Source organism: Pseudoliparis swirei, chromosome 2, assembly GCF_029220125.1.
Source record: "Pseudoliparis swirei isolate HS2019 ecotype Mariana Trench chromosome 2, NWPU_hadal_v1, whole genome shotgun sequence".
Taxonomy (NCBI): Eukaryota; Metazoa; Chordata; class Actinopteri; order Perciformes; family Liparidae; genus Pseudoliparis; species Pseudoliparis swirei.
This window is the reverse complement of record NC_079389.1, coordinates 6,371,366-6,398,477: the sequence shown is the minus strand read 5'-3', so window position 1 is coordinate 6,398,477 and position 27,112 is coordinate 6,371,366. Positions and strand designations below refer to the sequence as shown.

At 44.3% G+C, this 27,112-nt stretch overlaps 1 protein-coding gene across 3 annotated transcripts; it reads right to left on the bottom strand.

The window, feature by feature from the left end:
* Nucleotides 1-2,376: 2,376 nt before the first annotated feature.
* LOC130208171 (gap junction alpha-8 protein-like) lies at nucleotides 2,377-3,639 on the bottom strand. 3 transcript variants are annotated; one of them, XM_056437150.1, is made up of 2 exons: nucleotides 2,563-3,633; nucleotides 2,377-2,511 (listed from the first exon to the last, which is right to left on the bottom strand). In XM_056437150.1, exons 1-2 carry the CDS (start codon nucleotides 3,631-3,633, stop codon nucleotides 2,377-2,379), a joined length of 1,206 nt encoding a protein of 401 aa, XP_056293125.1. The 3 variants fall into 3 exon arrangements, with proteins under 3 accessions (XP_056293125.1, XP_056293132.1, XP_056293136.1); XM_056437157.1 differs by having other exon boundaries at nucleotides 2,377-2,628; nucleotides 2,707-3,633; XM_056437161.1 differs by having other exon boundaries at nucleotides 2,377-3,639.
* Between the last annotated feature and the right edge of the window lie 23,473 nt (nucleotides 3,640-27,112).

The window sequence follows — 27,112 nt, the reverse complement described above, 5'->3', positions numbered from 1 at the left end:
AACATTAAATATTTAACGTTTTAAGTGCGTAACTATAGCAACAACACAGCGCTACTCTCCGTGTGTGCCAGCGCTGAGCAGAGAAACACTGAGACGACACTTCTTGACCACGTGCAACTTTTTATTGCGTTGGTAGACACTGCCACACATCTATCAGCAAAGAAGACTACAAGTTAGTAAACATGTTGTTTTTTTGTTCTTTCCAAAAGATTAATCATGTCTTCTTACACACATACAGGCAACGCAACAGTCTTAAAATACAAAAAATCATACATTACCAGTCATATCGATGCACACAAGGACCAGCGTCATACTTCAACTGTAAAACTGTTAAATGCTTAAATGTGTTCAACAATTTAGTTTTTTAAATTCAGATTCCGCAGCATTGTTGGTCGTCAAAGGGGCGGCTGGAGGTCACAGCGGGGTCACAGCTGCCCTCGCTCTGAATCTCCCTCCAGCCATTTGTTCATACCACCAAAAAACCAACACTGTGAGGTGAGTGCACGTGCGTCTGTGCACGCGTGCACGTAAAGGCACATGCATGAGCCTCAGTCTGCGCTGTGTGGCCGTGTTCATTTCCACAAACATGCAACTTTATGCCCTCATATCTCCTTAGCGTCGTGAAATTAGCAGGTTTATACTTTAAAAACCTATTATTTAACCATCTGCGCTGCATAATAGAGACCTGTATGTCAGGTGTGGGTGTTTGGGCGTAGTCAGTGTGCTGAGGGGAGGAATAGAAAATGAAACTTTAAAAAAAATATCAAATAGAACATCAAATTTACATCGGTCCCAGAGCAATATAAGTACTTGCTACAATCTTACAACAAGTTGAGAATTTACAATCACAAATAAAGCCCAGGAAATCATACAGCGGCAGCTGTTTCAATAAACAAAGCCCGAGAGTGTGAGAGGGGGTTGTGTGAGAGGCAAACTTTAAGGCTTTAACGTGCTTTGTATTCAAATTCTTGCTAATTATTCGCAAAAGGAATTCATCTTTACTCGGATAAATGCATAATACCGCAGCGTGGGAATTTTGTCTCCTTCCGTTTGTGAGATTAAATCGATTCTGTAATCACAATCAAAAACGTGTGTGATTCCTCCAGCTGGTGAAATCATTGAAAACAGCTGCTCTACACATTATGAACGTCATCAGACATGAGTTGGGGCGTTATGTACAGCGTGGAGTCCCCCCCTAGTTTGTTTGTTTCTCTTTGAATTTAATGAATAACATGAATATTGTTATTTTCCCGCGGGGTAGAGACCTGCTATGGTCACATGAAATCAAGTAGAGAGATTTTTTTAATTTTTTTCACAGCCAGGTCAAGGATGCTTGTTTTCATTGATGAGCACAGTTTCTTTTATTGTCTGGCCTCCAACAATACTTTGTGCTGATGGTGCACGATCTTTATCGCCCGGACGCCTGTTTGCACAGCACGAAAAAAAAGAGGATTTGGCCTGAGGTCGCTGCTATAGTTCATTCTCTGATAGAGCAAAATGAGCCTCGGCCAAAGTACACAGTTCTACTTAAAGGCGACAAAAAACGCATCTAAAATGAAGAGATGTACAATCACATTGAAAAAGACATTCGACATGTGGTCTTTTGTTGTTTTTGTTTCTTTCTGGCTGTGCTGCCTGGTTTACAAACATGAAAGAGGAGAGATATGCTCTGAAATGTATGCACGTCTCTCTCCACTTCCGATTTAAATGGATGCATAGATGAGGTGTGATGAGAGTTGAAGGCCTTGCACGGTGGTCTAAGCCTCTGAATGTGCAAAAGAAGAAGAAGAAAAAAAAAGCTATGCTCTTCTCAAAGAGCTGTATACCTCTAAATGTACCGGCACTTAATCGTGTGATTCGTGTATGCGAGAGCACGCTCGCCCACTGCCTAACGACAGCGGGAATACTGATTTGAAGACACGTGAGTGCAACTCTTTCTCCTCAAACCCTGCGTACAAATGTCTAATCCTCCATTGTATATGATTAAAACTCTTTCAATAGAAAAATATGTTTTTTTAAAAAGTTGAACGTGGATTTTCATCAAGTAAAAACATTCCCCCCCCTGCATGTATCTTTTCTCTACATTTTTTAAACATAAGAACACGCTTAATAATAAAAAAATTACTCCTCCTCTTTAGCCTCTACTTTATATTTAATTGGATCACAAACACGCAGATTGTTGCCTCTTTGTAGAATTGTGACCTGTGTCCTAAACGTGTCGATCTACCCCTGTTGATTTGGTTTTCAACCTGTTCAAGAGTGTGCGTTGTCTTGAGTTAGGTGTGTGTGTGTGTGTGTGTGTGTGTGTGTGTGTGTGTGCGGTGTGCTCTCTCTTAGTGTGTGCAGGTGTACATATGCTCTCTCTCTCTCTCCGGTTCATACGTTGAGGTCGTCTGACCTGGCCCTGCTGCTGCCTTTGCTCAGTCGGCTCAGCGGTCTGGTGTCTTCTATCGTATCCGCGGCCTCCATCCTCGCCCCCGCCCCGCTCGCCGCCTCCTCTACCTCCAGATCCTCACCCCCGACCTTCTCCGCCCTCGCCGCTTCCGCCTCCGCCGGCTGCACCTCCTCGGCCTCCTCGTGTAAAGTCACCCCCGTTGTCTCGGTGGTCTGGGCGTAGGAGGGCAGAGTCTCGTCGTACACCTTAGAGATGTCCCCCAGAGGCAGCGCCTCCTCCACCTTCTCTTCCAGCCCCGGGAAGGGTGGGGCCCCTCTGCCGGCCTCGATGCCCACATCGGCGAGCGTGTAGAGCTGAGTCACGGGCGCTTTCTCCTCCTCCAGCAGCCTGTAACCTTTCGCTCGTTGCAGGGAGGGCAAAGCCAGGGGGGTCAAGCTCTTCCCTTGCGGGGGTGGCGGCGGCGGCGGCGGGGGGGCCGAGCCCTCGCCTTGAGCCGGGGCCGGCTCGCGAAAGACGAAGCTAATCTTCTTCAGGCCCAGGTGACTGATCTCCACAAAGTTGAGGAAGAGTGAGACGCAGGCCACGGCCAACATGAAGATGATGAAGATGGTCTTCTCCGTGGGGCGAGACACGAAGCAGTCCACCGTGTTGGGGCAGGGCCAGCGGCTGCACTTGTACAGCGGCAGGATGCGAAAGCCGTACAGGAAGTACTGTCCCACCAAGAAACCCACCTCGAACAGTGTTTTGAAGATGATGTGGCAGATGTAGGTCCTCAGCAGGGTGCCCTCCAGACGGAACTTCTTGCTCCCCTTGGTGCCGGTCTCCTTCGTGGTGCGGACGCTCCCCTGGTCGGGCGCCAGGGGGAGACGCTCCTCGCTCAGCTCCTGCTGCCGGCTGAGCTCGGCCTCCTCGCGCTCCTTGCGTTTCTCCTCCATGTGAACATGGTGGACGGCGTGGCCCACGTACACCAGAGACGGCGTGGACACGAAGATGATCTGCAGCACCCACAGGCGGATGTGGGAGATGGGGAAGGCCTCGTCGTAGCACACGTTCTCGCAGCCCGGCTGCTGCGTGTTGCAAACGTAGTCGGACTGCTCGTCGCCCCAAACGAACTCCGCCGCCGTGCCCAGGATGAGGATACGGAAGATGAAGAGCACCGTGAGCCACACCCGGCCGATCACCGTCGAGTGCTCGTTGACTTCCTCTAAAATGTTACCCAGAAAGCTCCAGTCACCCATGATCGGTCCGTGGCGCTGTGGAATGAAGGGTGGGGTAGGAAGGGGACGCAGAGGGGGCAGATAGACGGGGAGGGAGGGGTAGGCAGGACAGACAGGGGGAGGAGATTAGAGAAGGCCCAAAGTAAGAGATGGAGGAAAATTTAACTTGTTAAAAAAAATCTAATTGAAGCCATAATGTCACGGCGCCACACGCATTCCTATTAGAAAACCTGAAGAATCGTAAACTTGTGGCGTTGGAGTCCATTATAGATAAAAAATGTTCTGTCAATATATTCATTTAAACGTTTTTTAGCAAGGTATTGATTGTGTCGATTGAACGGCCGCTTGTTCTAGACGTCAACGAGATAAAAACTATGTCGAGCAAAGCAACAACAAAAAATCTGGCTCTCGCACTTAAACATTTTTTTGAAATAAAAAAATTACCAATTAAAAATTAAGAAAGAGAGATTAAAAAAAAAAAAAAAATAGTCCCCTTCTTCTGTAATGGTTAAATGTAATCAAATGGGCAACTTGCCACAGCTGCTGCGGCTCCGGCAAAGTTGAGTCCTGTCCCGTTCTCTTGGCACCCGGCAGGGAAAAGTGAACTTAGTTCTGCCCTCTTTCCCACCTAAAGCCCCGTCCTTGTCGCCCCACTGAGCAGATGTGAATGAATCGGCTCTGATGGTTGGTTTTTTAGTTTGCTGCAATATTTAAGCTTGGAGCCAGACGGCCCTTTATTTGCCGGGGCGACGTGTGAGAGACAATAGGATCAACAGAGCCAGAGCGGGGGGGGGGGGGGGGGGTATGGGAGCAGGCCTCAGGCTCCCCCACAACCAACATGGACGCCGTGCGGCCGGGTCACCGAGTCCACGGCGGAGCAGCAAGCCGTGCGTGCAATGTCCTCACACACATGTGTGTGTGTGTAGAAGCAGAAGATACGGAAGATGAAACCACAGCAGCAGCTCATGGGCCTCCAGCTGCACCGCCACATGAAGGAGAGTGTGTGTCATTGTTGTTTGTGCAGCTATTTCGTCGCAGGTTGATTTCAATAATAAAGATAAATGCTCTAATGTTCAACCGTGACAATTATTTTCTGATTTTGTTTATTTCACAATTTCTTTTATTTTATTCCATTTTCCCCATTTTGCCTTGGTTTTTTCAACACATCAGAAATGTGTATAAATAATTTGTCTGAGTGCCATTGTGTACGTACAATGTGTACATATTTTCCTCTGCATGTTTTGATATATTCAGATTGCCATATATACGCCATAATATTACCAAATAAGTCAAATAATAACTATTTAATAACTTAATTTAGTTTGTCTGTTTTTTTATTTTTTTATTTTATTTTATATTTGTATCTTACTATTCTATTTGTTTTGCCTTGTCTCTGTAGAGCACTTTGTAAACTTTTTTTTAAAGGCGCTACATCAATAAAGTTATTATTATTATTTGAATCATTCTCAATCACATATCCGTTTATATCGGCGACATAACTCATAGATCACTGACAAAAACCTCTAAATAATACTAAAGTATGAAGGAGTAACACTTCTTCTTTATAGTCTTTATTCCATTCTTTTCCAGACTTTCGATATAAAGTTAGCTCAATCTCCGCTTCTCCTAAACACTCATTTCTACATTTTCCATGTTAATATATTTTAATTGTCCAACCTCAATAGCCAAAAGAAAAATACCACTTCTTAACTGTGCAACCAAATACAACATTTAGTTTAAAGTACACATTGTAATTAGTAGTTTTTCTTCTGAAAATCTCCTTTATTTAAATGTGATTTAAACTTGATTGTGATCTTTCACTGATTCAAAATGTCATCAAATGTCCACTTGTGTGTGCGTGTGCATGCGGTTGTGTGTGTGTGTGTGTGTGTGTGTGTATGATCATATCTGTGTCACTTAGCTGGAATGTGAAGAATGTGAGCCATCGATTGAAAGCACACGCTGAAATGTCTCTATTATGGAGGTTAGTCCAACTTTGCCGGTTCACAGAAGAAAAAAACAAAATATCTATTTATATAAGAAAAATTATAAAAATATGATCCAATTATTTTTGGGTTTCCTCATGGCCCTTCTTGGCCAGATGCGTGGTTCATTTTTACTTTATTTCTATTCATTTTTAGGTTTTCTTATTATTATGCACTCTTACTTTTGAAGGTTGTATTTCTGTAAAAATATCTAAATAAAATATCAAGTATTAAAAAAAAACATTGTTCAAATGTTTTTTATTATTTTATTCTAATTTGTTTTAAATTGTGTCAACAATTGCTTTAATTCATTACATTTAGTTTTCTGGAAGTTGTGCTTATTCTCATGATTTAACATTCAGTCTCATACTAACAATGGCAATGCCATATTTATCTTATTATAAGCATCATGATATACTGTAATTTAAACAAAAATATGTATTCATGTAAGAACAAATATTAAAACATTATTCAAATGTTTTTAAATTTCATTCTAATTGGTTTTAAGTTGTGTTTAAAATTGCTTTAATTCATTACATTTAGTTTTCTGTAAGTTGTGTTTGTTTAACATTCAGTCTCTTACTAACTAATTGAAATAAAAAACTATGGTAATGGTACTTTCTCCCCATTTAAAACAGAATAAGCATAACTGTCTATCAGCCTTATTGAAATCAAATCACTGCTAGATATCATATTTTTTGGAGCTTGTGTGTTAAACTGGGCAATTTTCATTTTTAACCGAACGTTGTTGATGATTTTAAGAAACAAGACTTTATTAACGTTAAACAAAAGTTTTCTCCATGTCAATATTTCTTTATATTAGACTATCAGCCTATCTTCAAATGGGGAACAGGAAGTTATGATATACATTGGAATACACACTGTGATAGAATCCAGATTATTACAACAATGTGATTTCTTTATGCCAACGTTTAATACTTTCATCATGAACCACATTAAGTTGATTTGAAGAAATCTTTTGTTTGCCTTTTGCCTCAAATTGTTGAAAATCTCTCCCAGGAAAACACTGATGCATAAAATTAAAAGGAAGGAACAGAACCGTTATGCAGCAGTCTGAACCAGACGGTGTGTTTACAGTCACACGACTCATTTCCCTTTGCACAAGTTATTTTCCAGGTTTCCGCGATTGTTTCATATTCCCAGGACCCAATACAAACTGAACAATGCAGTTTTCTATGAAGACTGATTTGCCTTCGATGTGGACACGGAAAAAAACGCATATATAATCCCCAAAAACGTTAAATGTTAGATTAAAAACAAAATTTAATATGAAGTTCTTTGTACAGAATTGTTGTTTCGTCCGACTGGAAAATGTGTGAAACTGCACCATTGACAAAACAGTTACACTCTTTAAAATAATAAATGAAGAAAATAAAGCACCTTTTAATTATTCAACATATTTTAATCAATTCCTCATTTAGTCAAAATTCATCTTTTATTGTCAATTTACCATTTGTGGAAACATACAGAAGATCGAAAGTACGTTTCTCTATTGTCCAACATAAAGTGATTGTAGTAATAATAATAATAATAATATTAATAATAATAATAATAATAATAATAATAATAATAATAATAATAATAGCAATAAAGTGCAAGTCTGTAGACAATGGAGGTGACCTCATACAGGTCACATGTATCAATGGTCAGAATCAACAACCATTAATGAATAGTCAACCATCACTCCTTTTATGGGCATATCTCCACTCTGCCCATCTTATTACAGCCAATCCTCGCTGTCTCTCAACCAATAGCGTTCTCTGTCCTCGGTGACATCACTGGGCGGGTGAACTGGAAGGTCCACCTCTTGACGTCTGATCTATTGCTCAGTGGTATGGAGGACTCAAAATGACTTAAGTATAAATAAATAAATAAATGAATGCATGAATAAATACAAGAATAAATGAATAAATGCTTAAATAAATGTATAAATAAATAAATGAATGCTTAAATAAATGTATAAATACAAGAATAAATGTATAAATACAGAAATAAATACAGCAATTAATAAATATAAGTTATAACTCAACAGGACATCATTAAATAAATGTATTTCTACATTTCTGTATTTCTTCATTTATTTATATCTCTATTTATGTGTCCACACGTATTTCTTCATTTATTTATGTGTGACATTTACGTGTCCGTATATTCAAATGAGCTGGGCGGTCCGAACCTCATTGTTGAACAGGATTGGTCAAGTCAGGGAGCAAGACAGAAGCAATCGATCCCTAGCACATGGATCTGTATGTCTGTACATTCTAAATACTACTGTTGAGTCACGGAATGTAATTTAAGGATGTTTTCAGCCGAGAAGTTAGTAGTTTAAGCATCAAATCTGTGGTCGGTTTATCGAGATTCAGCCTAATAAGGATATGTGACGGAGATTTGAGGTCCTGCTCGCGGGACCAGTGAGCTCCGGGCGCTCAGCGCGCTGTGTGACCGCCGAGAGCAGCCTGACCTCGGCAGGCCTTTTTGAAATGCTCCGCTGGCTCTGACGTCTCCGTAGCGGCTAAACATGAGATATAATTAGGTTTTTGAGGATCTAAAGAGCACAACGAGTTTATTATTTACTAAAAGATAACGTTACGTCAATTTGACTGAGGGTTAAGATTCATAACTTCATATTGTAGCGACCCTGGGTCAGGAAAGCTACGAGACGTATATTTATTATCGTTTATTCGTAGCCTACGCCAAACAACAGTGAACACCGCAACACATTCTACTCCACTGTAAAGTATTTTACAGTGAATAATTGGAGTAAATTCATGCGCAAGAACAGTTGATGTGGTGACGTCACAAGACCAGAAAGACCGTCCTGCGTCCTCGAGATTCTGGACTCCCAAAACCAGACTCACAAGACCAGACTCCCAAGACCAGACTCCAAAAGAACACGAGTCTGTACTCAGTGTTCTTGGAATTGATAAACGGCTGAAGTCAAAAAGCTGTCTAGGCTAACTTCTGCTAACGGTGAGCTGAGCGAGTCAACTTCAGCTTCATGTGCCAGGCAGAAGTAGTAGAGCACAACACACCAGGTGCATCACACTCCTGTGACCAATCATGCTTTAGACAGAGGTTCGGACCGCCCAGCTCATTTGAATATACGGACACGTAAATGTCACACATAAATAAATGAAGAAATACGTGTGGACACATAAATAGAGAAATAAATAAATGAAGAAATACAGAAATGCAGAAATATATTTATTTAATGATGTCTTGTTGATTTATAACATATTTATTCATTCCTGTATTTATTTATTTATTTATACATTTATTTAAGCATTTATTTATTTATTTATACATTTATTTATACATTTATTTAAGCATTTATTTATTCATTTATACATTTATTTAAGCATTTATTTATTTATTCTTGTATTTATTCATGCATTCATTTATTTATTTATTTATACTTAAGTCATTTTAAGTCCTCCATACAGTGGCAGATGTGGCCTCCACACTGAGCTTCACTGATCTTTTCACAAATGGATGATGTAATCACGTAAAGCGTGAGGCACCTCATTGTTAAATTTACCCAAATGTGTTCCAGTTTCTCTCTGAATGATATCCAGTAAACATCGGTGTGTATGTCAGTTGATTAGGTATCTAAGAACCAGTCTCCGTATATCTTCTCATATAAACACGTCCTCAACAAAAAAGCCCAAATACTCGCTCTCCTCGGGGCCCTGGATGGCACATGGGCTCCGCCCGATGGGTCGGAGGGTAGAAGCCATGTCCAGAGCTCAGTGGAGGCATCGGGGTGCCTCCACCGAGCTGGGGGAGCAGGGGACTCCCTTTAAAGAGCAGTGTGTTGGTATAGTGGACGCTTGCACGCTAAGCCCTACGGCGGGGCCCCGTGAATGCCAACGGGATTTCACATAAAGACATGATGTCATGATGCAGGGTGCGGACTCTATTGAGCAGGTGCGGTGAGGCGCGAGGCCAGATTAGACCTTTCCGAAGCAGCAGGGCACCGACTGGCCGTTAAAGGGTACCTGTAGTGCAAAACAACAACGTGCTACATCCATTCGGCGCATCAAATAAATCATATTTACCCCGCCGCTATTGTCAACAAGTCACGCATAGCCCGAGGATTTACATTTCTTTGTCAACATTCCGAGTCCGTGGGCGCAGCCATTTTGCTAGTTATTTACTCCAGCTCAAAGCTAACTATGACGTAGAGTCGTTGAAAGGAATTCAGCCAATCCGGAGCCACTTCTACACGCTGCTTCTTGGGATAGATCGGTGGCCTCAAGAATTACACAATCTATATCAGGGGTGCTCAATACGCCGATCGCGGCGACCTGCCAGTCGATCGCGGCGTAGTATTGGTAGATCGCATGACATAAAAAAATTGGCCCGCCTGTCACTTTCTCTATAGCGCCACATTACAGCAGAAGCACGCTCATTTCTGTCTCTACGTGTTGCGTTGACAGTCCTCTGCCCGCCGTCCACGTGCGCATGGAGCTCCCGACACCGGTTTGCGCGCATCGACGGACGGAGCAAAGAAAAGTCACTAGCACCCCGAACATGTCGGCCGAACATTGCATCAATGAAAGACATCTCCAGCGCTGGCTTATGCGCTGATGTAGCTATCAAGCTCACGCTTTTGTGTGAAGCAGATGAGGTCTAATGACACTATATCAGGGCTCTCAAGTCTCACGCATTGAGCGTGAGACTCACGATTTCGGTCTTATCTCACGCACTCCGCCACACATCTAATTCCTCACGCTGAAAAACCTCTCGGCTATTTAATGCTTGAATGCAGGGGTGCTCAATCGCCGATCGATTGTTGAGTAGAAATAGTCACTAGCAACCCCCCGTCGACAACTCTTTTCGCTCGATGTCGGCGCGCAACAGTCAGCTGTATCGGGTGCTGATGGAAATCTCACGCTTGCCTGTCTTCAAAACTTGAGAGCCCTGCTATATCATCGGACATAAGTTCGTTTTTACAACAAATGCACTCTATGTCTGTTTTTGTGGCACACATTTCACAACTGCACCAACGTCCGCCGACTTGCGTGCACGACCCGCACGGTGAAGCATCTGGACCGCGGTCCTTCGCATCAACTTCATCTGAATCATCGCTATCATCGCTGTCACAATTCACTAAATGGGGATAGTCTGCTTTTAAAGGTTCAAACAAGTATCCAGTTGCTGAATCAGACAATTTCACTTCTCATCATATCATCATCATCAGCATTTTTTTGTTGTTTGGCGCCGTATTTTATTATATACATTATCATCGCACTGGCTGCTGGCTCTGTGTCAATCTCAACGATCTCCACACACACCACCCGATATATTCTCCAGTGTGCACTGTCTGTCGTCGGTTTGAGGACTTTGAACAGCCTAAACTACGTATTGTTATTGAATACTGGACCGTCAGTGCATGAATAACCTTTAGAAACACATTATCTTTTGATCTGGCTACATATTGTTTTGCACTACAGGTACCCTTTAATCAGAATGCTAACACGCTAACAAACATATCGTGCGCCGCGATCTGCCGACGGCGCGATGGCACCACGCGCTTCCTGCTCGCGGGGCCTTTGAGAGTCAGGAAGTAGCTGACATCTTATCGGTGGAACGACCTCATCGATGTGATGCACATTTTAAGACGCGTGTTCCCCGATTCACAATATGCTTTTTGTGATTCTGTCCCGCGGTTTTCAAACAATGAACATCTCTGGGGGGAAACAACTTTCAGGTCGAGTATGCAGGTCTTGCACTGAAAATGACCTTTTCTTTTACTCATATGCCATATAATGAGCTGCAAAGATGTCCTATTGTGAACAGATGCACACTTCTTGAATCATACTGAAGGCAGAAGGCCGTCTCCGATCGTTTGAGGGTTCTGGTGCTTCCGGTTTGGCCACGTTGTGTCTGTGTTGCTGCACACGGTTGGTCTGTCTCGTTGCATCTGAGCTCATCTCAGGACAACAGTGGGCACCGGCAACAAGGACGGCAAGGGGGGGGCAATTATAAACTGCAAGCATGCAAACTTTATTCATATGGCACCTTTTGAATGAGAAGTTACATGTATGGTATATTTGCATTCAGTTGCAGTTAATAGTGTTTAACGTGGGCTTTTTGTCTCAGGCTCCGCCCCTCTGATCAACGGATGAAACTTTAATGAAAGGCGGGGAATCCCTCTGACTTTAGTGATCTCAGTCTTTTCATCTAATGCTTACAACTAGTTTATATTACCTCTCATTTGAAAAGGTTTCGAAATAATTGCTTAAATAGTTTCTCAATTTGATTTGTAAACAGGCACAACTCTGCCGGTTATGAGTCCTCTATTGAGTAGAGCATCCCCCCCTATCATCTTCAATGGATGTTTCAAGTCAAATTTAAAGAGCGTAATGCATGGACACTGCTGTATTTTACGACTTTAGCATTTGTACATCCTCAAATAAGCGTTCTCTTACATGAAAGCATAATACTGATATGACTGAAAATGTTCTCAGAGCTTAGAAATGCCATGAAAAAAACAAAACTAATAATAGTGCACCTCTCAATATGGACCCTACCATTGTAAATAGTTGCGCCTCATAATAAGCGAGTGCAATCAAGGAACAGCAATCTGCTTTAATGTTGTTCAGAGGACGAAAAAAACACGTTTCCATTGTTACACCTTGTGCTCGGCCGGTTTTGAGTTCTGCATTTGTTTGGAGTCCAAGTAAAAGCACTAAAATCCCAGTGGGCAAAAAAGTTCTGCAATCAAAACCTTACTCCAGTAAAATTATGTGATTATCATCTCTAGCATCAAAAGTGGAAAGACTGATCTCCAAGATATAACTTTAATAAAACCATAAAGTGCATGTGTATTGAATTTTTTACAGTTTAAAAATCGAGATGACCACACAACGTTTTGAAGAACAGCCCCATGTCTCAAAGCTCATGATGTGTCCTGCTTTTTCCTCACTCACTATTTTAATTGTCAGTTTGACATTCACAGAAAGGAAGCATTGACAGCGGCTCTAAAGAGATGGTATCAGCGATGTCCTTCACAGATACGGCGTGACCTGGGGGCAGCGTTGTCCCATGACATCGCACAAAACTATGACCTCAATGGCACAAGGCTTACGCTTAAAGACAGAGATCCTCTTGTTTCTAAACACTTGTTTATTCAGCGTGCGAACATCCATACATATCCGGGCCCATACATGTGCCATCGTTTCTCTTTGTGTACGAGTGACCTCCTGCCACGGTGACAAAGCCTTATTTTTTGTCATCCTGAGTCTTTTTTTTCACGCGTTATCTGTTTGGAGCCACTTCCCTTTGTTTCTGAATGTTACTATACAACGTCAAGACACCAACAATTTACCAAGCAGCTTACTTTGTTATATAACCGCTTTTAAACAGGTCTTTCTTTCACCCTTTCACAAAGTGTGAACATTCTTCTCCGGTAATTTCTCATTTCCTCTGAGAACCGGGCAATCGTTTCTTTCCTGCGACGGTGAGAGAGTTTGAAACTATTTCTCAAAGGCATCCAAAAAACGTACTGAGAAAACAGCGGTGACACACTCGCGTCAGTATTAGCCAACGGAAGCTGTTGAGAAGATTGATAAAAGCTGCAGTTTAGGAGCTGGACCCTGTGATCCTGACCTGAGACAGAAAGCCACCCTAGTCATTCAGAATGAGTTTAAATACATGCGTATCTGAGACACACACACACATGTCTGTTTCCCAGCCATAGCATGGTGTTTTGAGGTCAAATTATTGGTACTCAGCTGGACTTATGTTTCATAATTGTCTTCCAGAGGTCACATTTGTTGAACTTGGTCCCTCCCGTGCTGAACTTGCTCACTTTGAGCTTGGTAGCCTGTTAAACACACTTAACTACAGGAACTGGTGCACAAAAAAACTCACACACATACAATTCTGAGAGCTAATAAAAGTGGAATGCGCCATTTTGAAGGGAAAAATGGTTTGTTGACTCCCAAGACCAGACTCCCAAGTCCAGACTCCAAAAGAACACAAGTCTGTACTCGTGTACTTTGAATTGAGAAACGCCGATAGTTTGCAGACTTCTGAGTTGTCAGTTGCAAAGCTTTACATTACACTCAGGAAAGAGCAATTAAAGAGTGTGTGTTCTTCAGACGTGCTATTTATTACTATCATAATATTTATGATCGTGCACCTTTCTCCTCAAATGTCATGCCCAGCTCACGATTTGAGGACATGGATTTGGAGGCACTTACAAGCACATTACCAAGAGTGTCTGAAAATACATTTTCAATTATTTTGGATGGCCTCATTGAGGATGAGGGGCCTCTCACCGCTCACATTACACCAGTTTTAAACACTGCACTGTTGCTGCCTGTTAATTTTAGAGCATTGCATGAACTGGTACCAAACTTACCACTGACCAGAGTGACTACCCCAAAGACTCTGAAACAAACGACTTTCACTTGAATCTTAAATTCACTTATTTCCAACACTTAATTCTCCAATTCTATACATGTTCATCCAGTCATTTCTTACTGCTTGTGTTTGAAATATTGTCATGTGTTGTCATGTTTTCATTGTATTTCAATCACTGAACTTAATTCCCCTTGTAACTTTGTAAGTGCTCTTTAAATATAATGCATTAAAGTTATTATTTCATGTGTTAGTTTGTGTATTCCCTAAGGCAGATTTACAGAACAAAATACTGCCAACAACACCTGCAGAAACATGCTGGTCTCACACCCCTTAATACTTAAGAAAGCTGCTGTATTCCACAGTTCCCATCTATTTCGTCTCTTCTGGAGACCTAGTGGATGCAAAGGCTATATTAGATCAGATAAAGACCTTTAAATAAATGACTCTACATTTTTACAAGCCCAGACCCTGCATCAGGAAACCAAGGAACCTGGCAGCTTTATGTCGTCTGGGTTTAAGAGAGAGAGAGAGAGAGAGAGAGAGAGAGAGAGAGAGAGAGACGGGGTGAGAGACAAGGCATGAATTGTTCTCACCAGTGAAGAAGGAAGTGGAAGGGCAGCTTCCCCTCTGTGTCACCATGGGAGAGAGAGAGGAGAACCGCTGTGCACACAATAGAGAAGGGCTGGGTGGAGGGCAGGCATGAGGCATTAATAGAGGGAGGATGTAAAGGCTGCCTGGATACAAGAGGCTACTTATTACTGTTAATACTGTAAATATTGCATACACTTTACCACACTATGTACAGTGTGTTTTTTGTACAGTGTTTTTTAAAATATGTTTCATATTTCTATTATTATTACGGTTACTATTATTATTATTATAGTGTGTTTGTTTTGTACCTCTGTTGACTCGGAGAACCCTGCAAAAATAATTCCGATGTGTCTGGACTGCTGGTCTAGGCACAGATGGCAAATAAAAAACCTTGAACCTTGAACCTTGAAAGTGACCTGAAGGATGACTGGTGAGGGATTGAGATGCTGGTTGTAGACAGGCAATAAGTTAAATGACCAATTATTTAGTGTTTCTATGTTTTGTTTATCCTTCCCACTTTCCCACAGTTTGATATATGAGCGTAGGGGTTGCCTGGATGTTTTCCAATCATGGCTCACTCCTTTTCCTAATAGGTAAAACCACGAGACTATATGATATAATAATATAATAATAATATTAATGTAAAAAGAAAAATGGTTATGATCCAAGAATATCCCAAATATTTTGAATGCTGCTGAATGGAATACTAAAATGTGGCATTGAGCTTACCGTCATGGATATTTCAAGCGCTATAGTTCATAACGGGTCACCATTAAGAAGACCTTGAAATACACCAACATGTGTGTGTGTGTGTGAACGTTTCACTTTCTCCGCATCTTGACACGCAATCACCATGGCAACGACATCCTCGATAGGCTGCAGAAACCCCTCGTGCCACGCATCAGCAGAAGAGTAATGATGTCACCAAAGTACAACTTGCTGGTTGTGTGCAATGCAAGAAAGAAAGTACGGGATTCAGTTAACTGTTGTGGAGATGAGGCGAAACAAATAACCTGAGAAATTATATCAAATATAGGAATATTTTTCACCTCATTCTAATCCTGTTTGAATTCTGCCATGAATCACGCAGTTCAAAAGAAACATTTTGCAAGTTAATAAAGTGTGAGAAACAAATCAGTGAACCAAGATGGCCGTTACCTTGGCTCACTAGCTATCTAGCTACGGTAGATATTTGATTTGCTATTCCTTTATTTGTCCCACAGTGGGGAAATTTCAAATATAAATATATAATAGATATGTTCTATGAACAAATGTAAAGTTATTTCACCGGAAGCGTTTATTTGAAGCCTTTGTCCTTGTAAGTCTTATTCATAGCACTATTTTTTCTCTCACCATTGGCTACTATACATGATTTTGTGTGAAATAAGGTCCCATGGTAGTCCACTGTGAATGGACTGTGTCTCTCTAAAAGAGACCCTTTACGAATGATGGTAAGAACGATATAAATACAATTGTTATAGTGGGATCAATATGGAGGATGATGATTTATGCTGATTTATGTTTGATATGATTGTTCGTATAGTTGGTTGTTATGCTGTTATGTAATTTGTATTTATTTGTTGTTGTTTTTTTGTTTGTCTGGTAATGTGTAATTTGTAAAAACTTAAAATAAAATGATTGAAAGAAGACGGTTACCCATGCAATAGTTGAGATTTGAAGTTGATGCACTTTATTACTCATTGGTTACCAGAACACTGGCCCTGGGAAGAAGTCCGTTGTTAACAGACTTGTAAACATGAGAGGAAACAAAACAAAGGGAGGAGGAAAGGAATTAAGATTTTTTTTTTTTTTGCATGACGGGTGACCAAGGTTCCTGAGAAACGCAGTGAAAGAACACTGTGGGTGTGCACAGGGCTCAAGACAGGAAGAGCTGCCTGAAGGGCTGGAGGTAGATTCCACTGAAGGGTAACACCCTCCTTGTCACTATCGGGGGAACACATGTCCCAACGGGGGGTGATTTCATGCCTCCGGGTCCCCAAAGTCAGCCGGCCGCCCAACACAATGTTATCTACGGATAGGAGTGCCGGCACACACGGTCAAACCATCCACTGGCGACCAGCCGAAGGACTTTCTCACACACGTTCAGTGAGCGAGAGAAATGATTTATAGTTTAATGTTGCTTCCTCAAATGAAGCAGAGTCACTTCAACAATGACCAGGAGCAACAGGAAGTCATTAAACATAGCCACAGTGAAGTGGATAAGACAGAGAAATGCTAACCTCCACCAAAAAAACACAAAATCATCACTCAGGATTTTATTGAATTTGTCAAATCGGCTGTAAAACCTTGACTTTTATTTATTTGATTTAGACTAATTCCTGCCAAAGGTTCAGCCAGGAGGAAGAGGCTGTATTGAAAAGCCTGAATGGGCTTTTCATTGCCCTACTTGTTGCACGTCTGCTGGACCCGACGAACAATACCGTCCTTTCATTCCCTGTTTGTTTTCAGGGATGTATGGTGGGCACATAAACACACGTACCCCCCCCCCCCCATGTCTATCTTCAATCATCGTACACACATAAAACATAAACGCTGGACAAAGTCAATCTGTTCACACACGCAAGCAGTCTGTCCTCATGTCTGAGTGAGTTGGTTGTCTTGGGTGAAGGGTTTTGTAGATATCCCTCTTCCTGCATTTGTTTATGGCGCTCCTTCACCACGGCTGCACACTGGGATGCACGGTCGTGAAGGGGGATTGGGGGGGGGGGATATGGCAGTAAGAGACCATGTTTCCTCCGGCACTCTCCGTATCTTGATAACCTTGTTCTTCGTAGGGCGGAGGAGGAACGTACAAGATGTTGTTTGTTAAACCGTCGGTTACTGACTCTGCACAAAGAAATCTTATCAAAACAGTTGGAATAAAAAACATCAACAGGTTTTAGCCGCAGCCGCACCGATACTGGATATTCGGGGGTCAACAGGTTATTTTCAGACATTTTGAGGTTCTGACTAAAATGGCTCCAATGTGTCCCAATAAGCTGTGACAGTGATCCAGCATGCACAATACCAAGACCCCGAAACTGATGCGAATGGAATTCAGCATAATACTGAATCTTGCAACTTTAGAGGCCAACCATACTCATGTTTTTGACAGTTTTTGGAGATAGCTGATAAAATCCCCAGATCGTAGGAAAATGGGCAGGTTGAATATCTAGATAGATACCAGGTCATACACAGTAATGCATGTGTGACATATGTAGCTTAGCGAAAATTCAGACAGGAAGACAGTGGATACAGCTGGTTCATTCACAAGTCTTGCAGCGATTACTCCATTAGCTGATTGGGGGCGGGCCCGATGAATGAACCATTTAGAGCCAGCCCAGTTGGATAAGCCTATCACAGAGTCGTTGGTAACACTTTAAAGTTCTGTTCTCTGCTGCTGTCAGTTGTCGTTTCAGCTCGCGTCATTTCGTATGGGGAGATTGGTCCTCTGCTGATTGCATCTAATTATTGGGAGCTGAAACATGTCAGATTCCGATTGTGGTTATCTCGTGGAGAGGTGTGGTCAGTGGCAGCCGGCGGGCTGCCCTGCTCAGGTGTACTCACCCAGTGCGGTGTTTCTAGCAGCGAGCCTCCTCTCCTGCTCCACTAGCAAGTATGGCTAGTTAGTTAGCTGCTATCAGCTGCTCCCTCTACGGCGACGGGACCGGAAGAGCAGGGGTATGCCGAGGCTGCAGGCGAAGAGGAGCACGGCGCTTCTGGTATTTGGTACGCCAGGAATTCGTCTCCTCTACGATTGACAACGGCGTCGTCTCCGCCCTGCAGTCACGGTGTAGCTTCATGCACACCATCGATGCTCTTCAAATCGGTAACCGCTGGGTCTTTATTTACGTTGTTTCGGCGGCGCTAACTGGGCTCCGTGAGGTGAACCGGAACACTAAATAAGTGCACTCTGAGTTCAGACTCGCGCCTGAAGCTCCGGACCGTCTTTTCGATTCACGCAGTACGAACCAGTCCTTCCAGTCACGGAAGGGGAGCGTGTTCGAAAGTGATGCCGCTTGTGAAATGACATAACGGGGCAGCAGTTCATACAAACTTTAATGTCGCGGTAGGACGGCGCCAGGCATGCACGCGTCAGGAGAAGTATCGCAGCCGGCGATTACTCTGGTAGTCCCGCTATGGTCGCGGCTTGGTCGTGACATCACATTGTCTCACGTGTATTCTGTTTTGACATAGCCTGATAGTGGTATCAATGGATACGTAGTGTAAATAAAGGTTGCTAATTTAGGTTAACTTAAGGATGCAGTTGCAACTAAATAATACGTAACGTAGTTGACGGTCATGTAAGTACATTTAGTGGGAGGATGTCAGTGAGAATAAAATATAAATATATTTATATATTGTATACAAATGAAAATAAATATTTTATATTTTAGTTTATATTTATAAAGAAGGTCGAAATCATTGAGTCTGTAAAGTCAATAGAGCCGATGTAGTCCGGGGCAAGTTTCAGCCTTTACAAGACAGCTGGGACTAACGCTGTGCCCCTTAAGGCTGACTAGAGCAAACATTAAGCCGGTAAGGCTGGCGTGAGCATTGAGCCTCGGAAGGCTGGAGCAAGCGTTGGGCCTGTAAGACTGGCTGGAGCGAGCCTTGGGTCTGGAAGGCAGGCTGGCATGAGCATTGGGGCCTGTAAGACTGGCTGGAGCTAGCATTGACCCTGTAAAAGCTGGCCGGAGCGAGCATTGAGCCTCGGAAGACTGGAGCAAGCATTGAGCCTCGGAAGGCTGGAGCAAGCGTTGGGCCTGTAAGACTGGCTGGAGCGAGCCTTGGGTCTGGAAGGCAGGCTGGCACGAGCATTGAGGCCTGTAAGACTGGCTGGAGCGAGCATTGACCCTGTAAAAGCTGGCCGGAGCGAGCATTGAGCCTCTAATGGCAGGCAGGAGCAAGCATTGAGCCGCGGAAGACTGGCGTGAGCATTGAGCCTCGGAAGACTGGAGCAAGCATTAAGCCTCGGAAGGCTGGAGCAAGCGTTGGGCCTGTAAGACTGGCTGGAGCTAGCATTGAGCCTCTAATGGCAGGCAGAAGCAAGCATTGAGCTGCTAAGTTGGGGAATGGGAGTCGATCTGTTGGAAACTTGAGACTTTCAAAGATTTACTTTCTTTCTGCCTACCGGTTTGTGGTAAAGATGGCTTTGCTTGGTCACATATTTGTAGTTGGGTAGCAGAATAAGGTAAAAGCCAGAGTGGGCTTGTTAGGATACAACATTTAGAAGTATAATAGAGGTAGCATATATTTAGTAGGCGTGGGTTTTTGTGTTTTCTTTAAATAGTCATTAAACGTTAATTCAACAGCTCGTCTTTAAATGTGGTAATAAGTTTTCAGAAGAAACAGGAGGATAACGTTGGCTGGTTGTCAGGATACCTGACAGATGGCAAAAGGAAGAGTTTTCCATCAGTACATGCTCCCTGTCTAATGTTAAATCCGAGGAGAAATGTGGTTGAACTAATGCTCATTAATCAGGATATCATGATCACGATCTCAATCTATTTCAACTTCAGTGTGGCAATTCATATTCACCTCTAGCTGTGTGCTGGACACCTGAGGAGTAATTCAGCGGGCAATCTGATTGGCAGGTTAGTACTGTTGCATGTGGAATGACTAGAGAGGTAAGAAGGTAGAATAGAGAGTAAGTATCTATCAGGGGTAGGTCCAGCGTGAGGATGATATCGGCTGGGTCTTGACCCTTGCATAAAGGACTGCATAAACGCTTTGGTGTGAGCGTGGCAGTATAGTCGTATGCTCATGCGGAGGCTTGGTCTAGGACGCAAGAACAAGTAAAAGAGTTTACTACTCACTCTCCTGGTTATTGGTACATTCGTCAGAGGTATCATACCTGACGAATGCGCATTATGGCCTACTCTCTGGATATCTCAAATTTTCCCGATATTATCTATCTTGACGGGCGGTATGACCTGCGGGCAGGTTGTTGGACAATTTCTGTATGGAGTTGCGTTTGCTGCAAAGGCTGATGGTGCATTTCCTGATGCAGTCAGGGCTACACGGATGCAGGCCATCCGTGGTTTTGGGGGTTACTGGCCTCTCTGTGACACAGTTGCAGTCCGTCAATGGTGATCGTTACAACTTCATTAGCTTAGAGACGCCAGCTTCCTAAACACCCCAGGCCATTTTCGGATCCTGGATGGTCTTCCGGCAATACCCAAGTATCTAGGCAGCTTTGTACGGAGGGCCTCCTTTCTTCGATCAACGAAGCATTATGTAGGTCAAAGGGGTAGCACAGAGGCTGCTACTTTGGCTAACCCCTAGGCATCGCAGTTGCACTGATGCCGGGAATGGGACAGCTGTAGACCTTTACCCTGACCTCAACCTAATGCTGGCAAGTCATAAATCATTGAAGTCCGGCACTATATGGTAAGTCATTCATATAAATTGTTTGTGGTGTCCGTTTCAAGTATTTGTTGGCAGTGACTTGTCAGTCATCTTATGTACAGCCGTATCTCACCATAGCTAAGGTTCCAGATCCGCTCGCTAACACGGACTTGTGGAACCATGCTGGTGCGAGGTGATCAGTTTTCTTGTGAGTTTTCCTCAAATTCCTGCTTCTACGTTGCCTCATCTAAACGGGTGCTTCTAGCATTCTCTAGTTTCACGCTGCCCTTAACTAACATGAAGCATGCTTGAGTACCTCTTGGTTCGGCCTAAGACTGGCTCCTCTGCTCTCTTCCTTCCCGGGAAGGTGGCCATATCTCAGACTTGGTTCCGGGTCATTGGAAGGTTATCCTGCCCAATAGCAACTTAGCGTCGCCAGACTACTCGGGCATTCTTTCCGGATAGGGCTGCTACTTGGCGTCGCCAAGGCATCTCCGCCTCAACTCTCCAGAGAATGGGAGGTGGTCCTCCGCTGTTGGCTCCGACATCTGGCTGGACCTTGACACCATATGGTCAAATCAAAGGTCCCTGAAACCTTAAATTGGTAAGGTTTACATATAACTGGTGGTGGTGTTCATTTCGGCTATGCTGGCCTTAAATCTAAAAGAAGAAGAAGAATATTTTCCTGCTTTTACGTTGTCTCGCCTAAACGTGTTCTTCTAGCTTTCTCTGGTTTCACGCTGTTCTTAACTAACGTGAAGTTTCTACTTCCTGGTTGACGCTGCTCAGTTTAACGTAATAGTTAGCGGTTTACGCTGCGGCTTAACGTGATCTTTCTTAATTTCCTAGGTGAACGCTATCTGGCGAACGGTATCCTTCTTATTTTCCTAGGTCTCCGTTACCTGGCAAAGCGGATTATCTTCCAATTTCCAGCAAAAATCAGGCAAAAGATGGTATGGAAACCCGCCTCGCTTACAGGTCCAGGAGGGCCGTCACAAAGCTGACATAATATTCCTGTTTCCGGTATTTCTTGTTTCTGGGTCTCGACGAACCCGTCCAACGAGGACAGAGTCTTTTCCGGACGTATTTCCCGGATGCGTGGGAACGCCAGAGTCCGACAGGGTCAACGAGAAGACCAACCGATACAACCGACTCGAACTGTCCTGCGGTCTTGAACGTGACCCCTACTATCCTGTTCTGCGGTCTACACAGGACGCCAACCTGTCCTTGTCTGCGGTCTACCCATGACCCCAATCTATTGTCTGCGGTCTAACTTGACCCAACCTATCCGGTCCTTGGGAGCGACCAAGCACGTCGTGACCCCCGCTATCCATTCGGGGATCTTAAAATCCCCTTCTCCTTTGAAGTGGTAGTTCCTATCCACACTGTCCAGTTCTGCGGTCTACTCTCGACCCCCTCCTGGCGTGAGATGGCGTGAGATGGCGCGGCAGTGTCCAGTCGCCGTCGCGGCAGCTCCGCGGAGATTGTGCGACCCCCTCCTGGCGTGAGATGGCGTGAGATGGCGCGGCAGTGTCCAGTCGCCGTCGCGGCAGCTCCGCGGAGATTGTGCGCTCTTTTAGTTTTTGTGTTTATTTTTAATATTTTCTTTGCCACAAACACATCGGCACTAACAACATACGACCGCAGCACACTTTTGGACATAAACTTTTGCGCAAAACAAGGGTTTTTGTCCACTTTTTCCATCGATCCAGCGTGGCGGAGATCGAGACGAGCGAGCGGACCACAACAACAGCAGTGGAGCCGCTACTACGGGAAGACGACGAAAACATCGAGGGAAACGGAGCGAATTGAACAGACTGAGAGTTCAAGCCCACCGTCCACCTCTGCCCAGCATCCTTCTTGCTAACGTCCAGTCTCTGGAAAATAAGATGGATGATTTTAGGGCAAGGATCAGATTCCAACGGGACATGCCGGATTGTAACATCTTTTGTCTGACGGAAACTTGGCTGACCCGCTGGTGCCGGATCGAGCCATATGTCCAACCGAGTCCTTCTCTGTTTTCCGTGCAGACAGAACGGAAGTCTGGTAAATCTAAGGGTGGAGGGGTCTGCTTCATGACGAACAACATGTGGTGCGATCCCAAGAACATTAAGACTCTTTCTCGTTCCTGCTCGCCGAACCTGGAACATCTGACGATCTCATGCCGCCCATTCTACCTTCCCGGGAGTTCAGCTCGGTCATCACCACAGCCGTCTCACATTCCACCACAAGCGGACACCGGCACTATCGGACCTACATGATGTGTTATGTCGGCATCAGAACAAGTATCCCGACGGCTGTGGTGGTGGCTGGGGACTTTAACAAGGCAAACCTAAAAAAAGTCATGCCGAACTTTCACCAGCACATTACGTGTGCTACCAGGAGGGAAAGAACGTTGGACCACTGCTATACGCCATTCAAGAGAGGCTATAAGGCTGTCTCTCTCCTCCGTTAGGGAAATCAGACCCTGCCGCCATTTTTCTGCTTCCGGAGTATAAACAAAGGATCGCGGCAAGCGGTAGTGACGAGGAACGTAATGCGGTGGTCTGACCAATCAGAGGCTGAGCTACAGGACGCTCTGAGTATTGTCGACTGGGACATGATCCAATCCAGTTCCAGTGACGCCAGCGAGTTTGCGGAAGTAGCAATGAGCCTCATAGCAACGCTAACGGACACCATCGTCCCCACGGTAAAAGTTAGGGTCTTTCCTAATCAAAAGCCGTGGGTTGATAGATCCATCCGTGAAGCTGTGAACGCCCGTATTGCTGCCTATAACTCCGGTCTTGTATCCGGCAACATGGACGAGTACAAGGCAGCGGTCTATGGACTGAGGAGGGCGGTGAAGGAGGCCAAGAGGAGGTACCGAGACAGAGTGGAATCACAGATGGAGCAGCGCGACACCAGGCGCCTATGGCAGGGGCTACGGACTATCACAAACTACCGGAGCAGACCCCGCGCAATGGTGAGTGCCGACGCATCCCTAGCGGACGACCTGAACTCATTTTATGCACGGTTTGAGGCTAGCAACAACAGCGCTAGCTCGCCGGCTAACAACAACACCGTTAAGCGAGCCGAGGTGAGTTCTACCCCTGGGGATAAACACACACTCTCTGTGACCGAGCACAGTGTGAGGAGGGCTCTGTTGAGGTGAACACCAGGAAAGCTGCAGGTCCAGATGGCATATCTGGGCGAGTACTGAAGACCTGTGCTAACCAGCTAGCTCCAGTGTTCACCACAATATTCAACCTCTCCCTGGCTGAGTCCGTGGTCCCCGCCTGCTTCAAGAGATCCACTATTGTCCCTGTGCCCAAGAATGCTTCTCCAGCATGTATGAATGACTACCGACCGGTGGCCCTCACCTCGGTGGTCATGAAATGCTTTGAGAGGCTGATAAAGGACTACATCTGCGCCTTCCTCCTTCCTCCATGGACCCGCTGCAGTTTGCTTATCGCCCAAACAGATCCACGGATGATGCTGTCTCCCAGGTACTGCACACCACACTCTCTCATCTGGACAGCCAGAGGTGGCGCTATGCGCGCCTACTGTTCATTGCTTACAGTTCAGCTTTCAACACCATAGTCCCTCCAGACTGGCCGGCAAGCTGATCGAGCTGGGACTGAACACCCCCTGTGTGCTTGGATCCTGGACTTCCTGACCTCCAGGCCACAGGTGGTCAGGGTGGGCAGACACACCTCCAAATCCCTCACCCTGAACACAGGATCCCCCCAGGGTTGCGTCCTCAGTCCCCTACTGTACTCCCTGTACACACATGACTGTGTGGCCAGGTTCAGCTCCAACACCATCATCAAGTTTGCGGATGACACAGTGGTGGTGGGCCTGATCTCCGACAACGACGAGAAGGCCTACCTGGAGGAAGTTGCTGATCTGTCACTCTGGTGCCGGGACAACAGCCTCATCATGAATGTCACCAAAACTAAGGAGCTGATTGTGGACTTTAGGAAGGTACAACAACAGAGGACGTACTCACCACTGGGGATTAACGGGACTACTGTGGAGAGGGTGAGCGGGTATAAATACCTGGGAGTCCACATCACCGAGGATCTGACATGGTCAACAAACACAGACACTCTGGTGAGAAAGGCAAGGCAGCGCTCTACCACCTCAGGCAGCTGAGGAAATTTAAAGTTTCCCAGAGGATCCTTCAGTCCTTCTACTCTGGAGCTGTAGAGAGCGTCCTGACAGGAAGCATCACAGCCTGGTTTGGCAACTGCTCCGCTCAGGACAGGAAGGCTCTGCAGAGAGTAGTGCGTTCGGCTGAGCGCACTATTGGAACTACACTCCCACCCTGCAGGACTTGTACACCAGGAGGTGCAGAACCAGAGCCGGCAGGATCATGAAGGATCCTCACCACCCCAACAACAGACTGTTTCAGCTGCTGCGGTCAGGCAGGCGCCTCCGTAGTCACGCTGCAAGAACAGAGAGACTGAGACGGAGTTTCTTTCCTCAGGCCATCAGGATTGTGAACTCCGACCTCACCAGGACCCCCACATAGACCCACACAACTGCCCCTCTTAGGCACACACACACACACACACACACACACACTTACTGTAAATATTGTGTTGTTTTTTATTTGTAAATAGTGTGTACTTGTTGCCCTTGCACATTCCTGCTGAGCATTGCCACTTTCATTTCACTGCACACCCTGTGTGTGTATGTGACAAATAAAACATCTTGAATCTTGAATCTTGAATCCTTGTCTGCGGTGCATCTTCACCCCTAATCTGCCTTTCTGCGTCATTTCCGACCCCACTATCATTTTCGGGATCCGGTCGGATCCTGCTGTCTTAGTGCTGTATATCTAGATCGGCACTATTAGCTTCTGCGGTCGATGGACCTCCGTATCCTTGTCTGCAGTCCTTCGGGGCCTTCCTCTCTTGCTTTTTAGCTAGACCTTCTTAACTCTGTGATGTTTACTATTACGGCTAGCCTTAACCCCTTCGAACCATAACTAGTGGTGTCATGAAATGGTTGTAGGGGTGCCTAGGAAACTTCTGCGGCTGTAGGTAAGGTTTAATTTATTTTATACATATAACATAATTCTCTTTGGGGGGATTCTGCCTGAGCAGATATCAGCAGCTCTACCCCTGGTTTATCTTACTTCAGGATGGAGTCCAATCGCCAAAAAGACTTTGCACTATTGCAATATTCTATTGTAATAAATGATTGTTCAACTCTAAATACCCGTCTCTCCTGATTGAAATATATATGCCTTAATAAGTTTGTCATCATCAATGCTGCCAGTCTGGGACGGCCTTTCAGTCAGCGACAGGGTCAAAGAGGAGCTGTCAGAATACCATCAGTCTGGAGACAGCGTTGGAGTCTGAAGACTAAAATACACATGATGACCGTCTTACTGTCAGCTCAATCCCTCACCTGTTGGCTCAAATCTTTGTCACCTCAGAATAACCAAACACCAGAATAATCATCTGTTGACGATGAACACGCGCTCGCTCCTCTAGGTCGGTTCAATCAAAAAGCAGCACTGGGTTTATTAATAGCCTGGCTTGGATGGTAAATGTGTTGATGAGATGAGAGGGGATTGATGGTCTACTAGACTACTTCCCACTTCAATACTTCTTTTGAATACTTAAGGGTTTATAAATGGCCAGAAATAGACATATTAATTGGTCAATTATATATATATATATACATGCATTATTGATGAATGCATAAAACCCATGTGTAAGAGCTGTGCCATAGAGCTCCATTGTTAGACACTTCTCTCACTGGACAAAAATCTATTTAGGGAAAGTTTTAAATGTCAAAACTTTGTCAATAGATTAATATTGGTGCTCTGTGGTTCAAAAAAGACTGATTAGAAATCTCTTTTTCAAGGGTGACCTGGACAACATCAACATTTTAATGAAAATAAAGTTTAAAAAGGAAAATAAAACCCGACTTGGAAGATTCAGAAAATTAACTGATCAGCATTTAATTTCTACAACAAATTTTACCAAAAATATCAACAAGAAGACAAATGTGTTAAAGAACAAAAGAAAAATAATAAAACTCAAAAGAACATATGAGAGAAGACAGAGTCGGAAAAAGGATGTTTTTGACTCATAACCACATGTCCAGAGTCAACATGTGCTAACCCTTACCCAAGTACAGTAAAGATGTCCTAATCCTAACCCAAGTACAGTAAAGATGTCCTA

Excerpts from the sequence above, each read along its gene's own strand:
- LOC130208171 (XM_056437161.1), bottom strand. The coding sequence starts at position 3,633 with ATGGGTGACTGGAGCTTTCTGGGTAACATTTTAGAGGAAGTCAACGAG.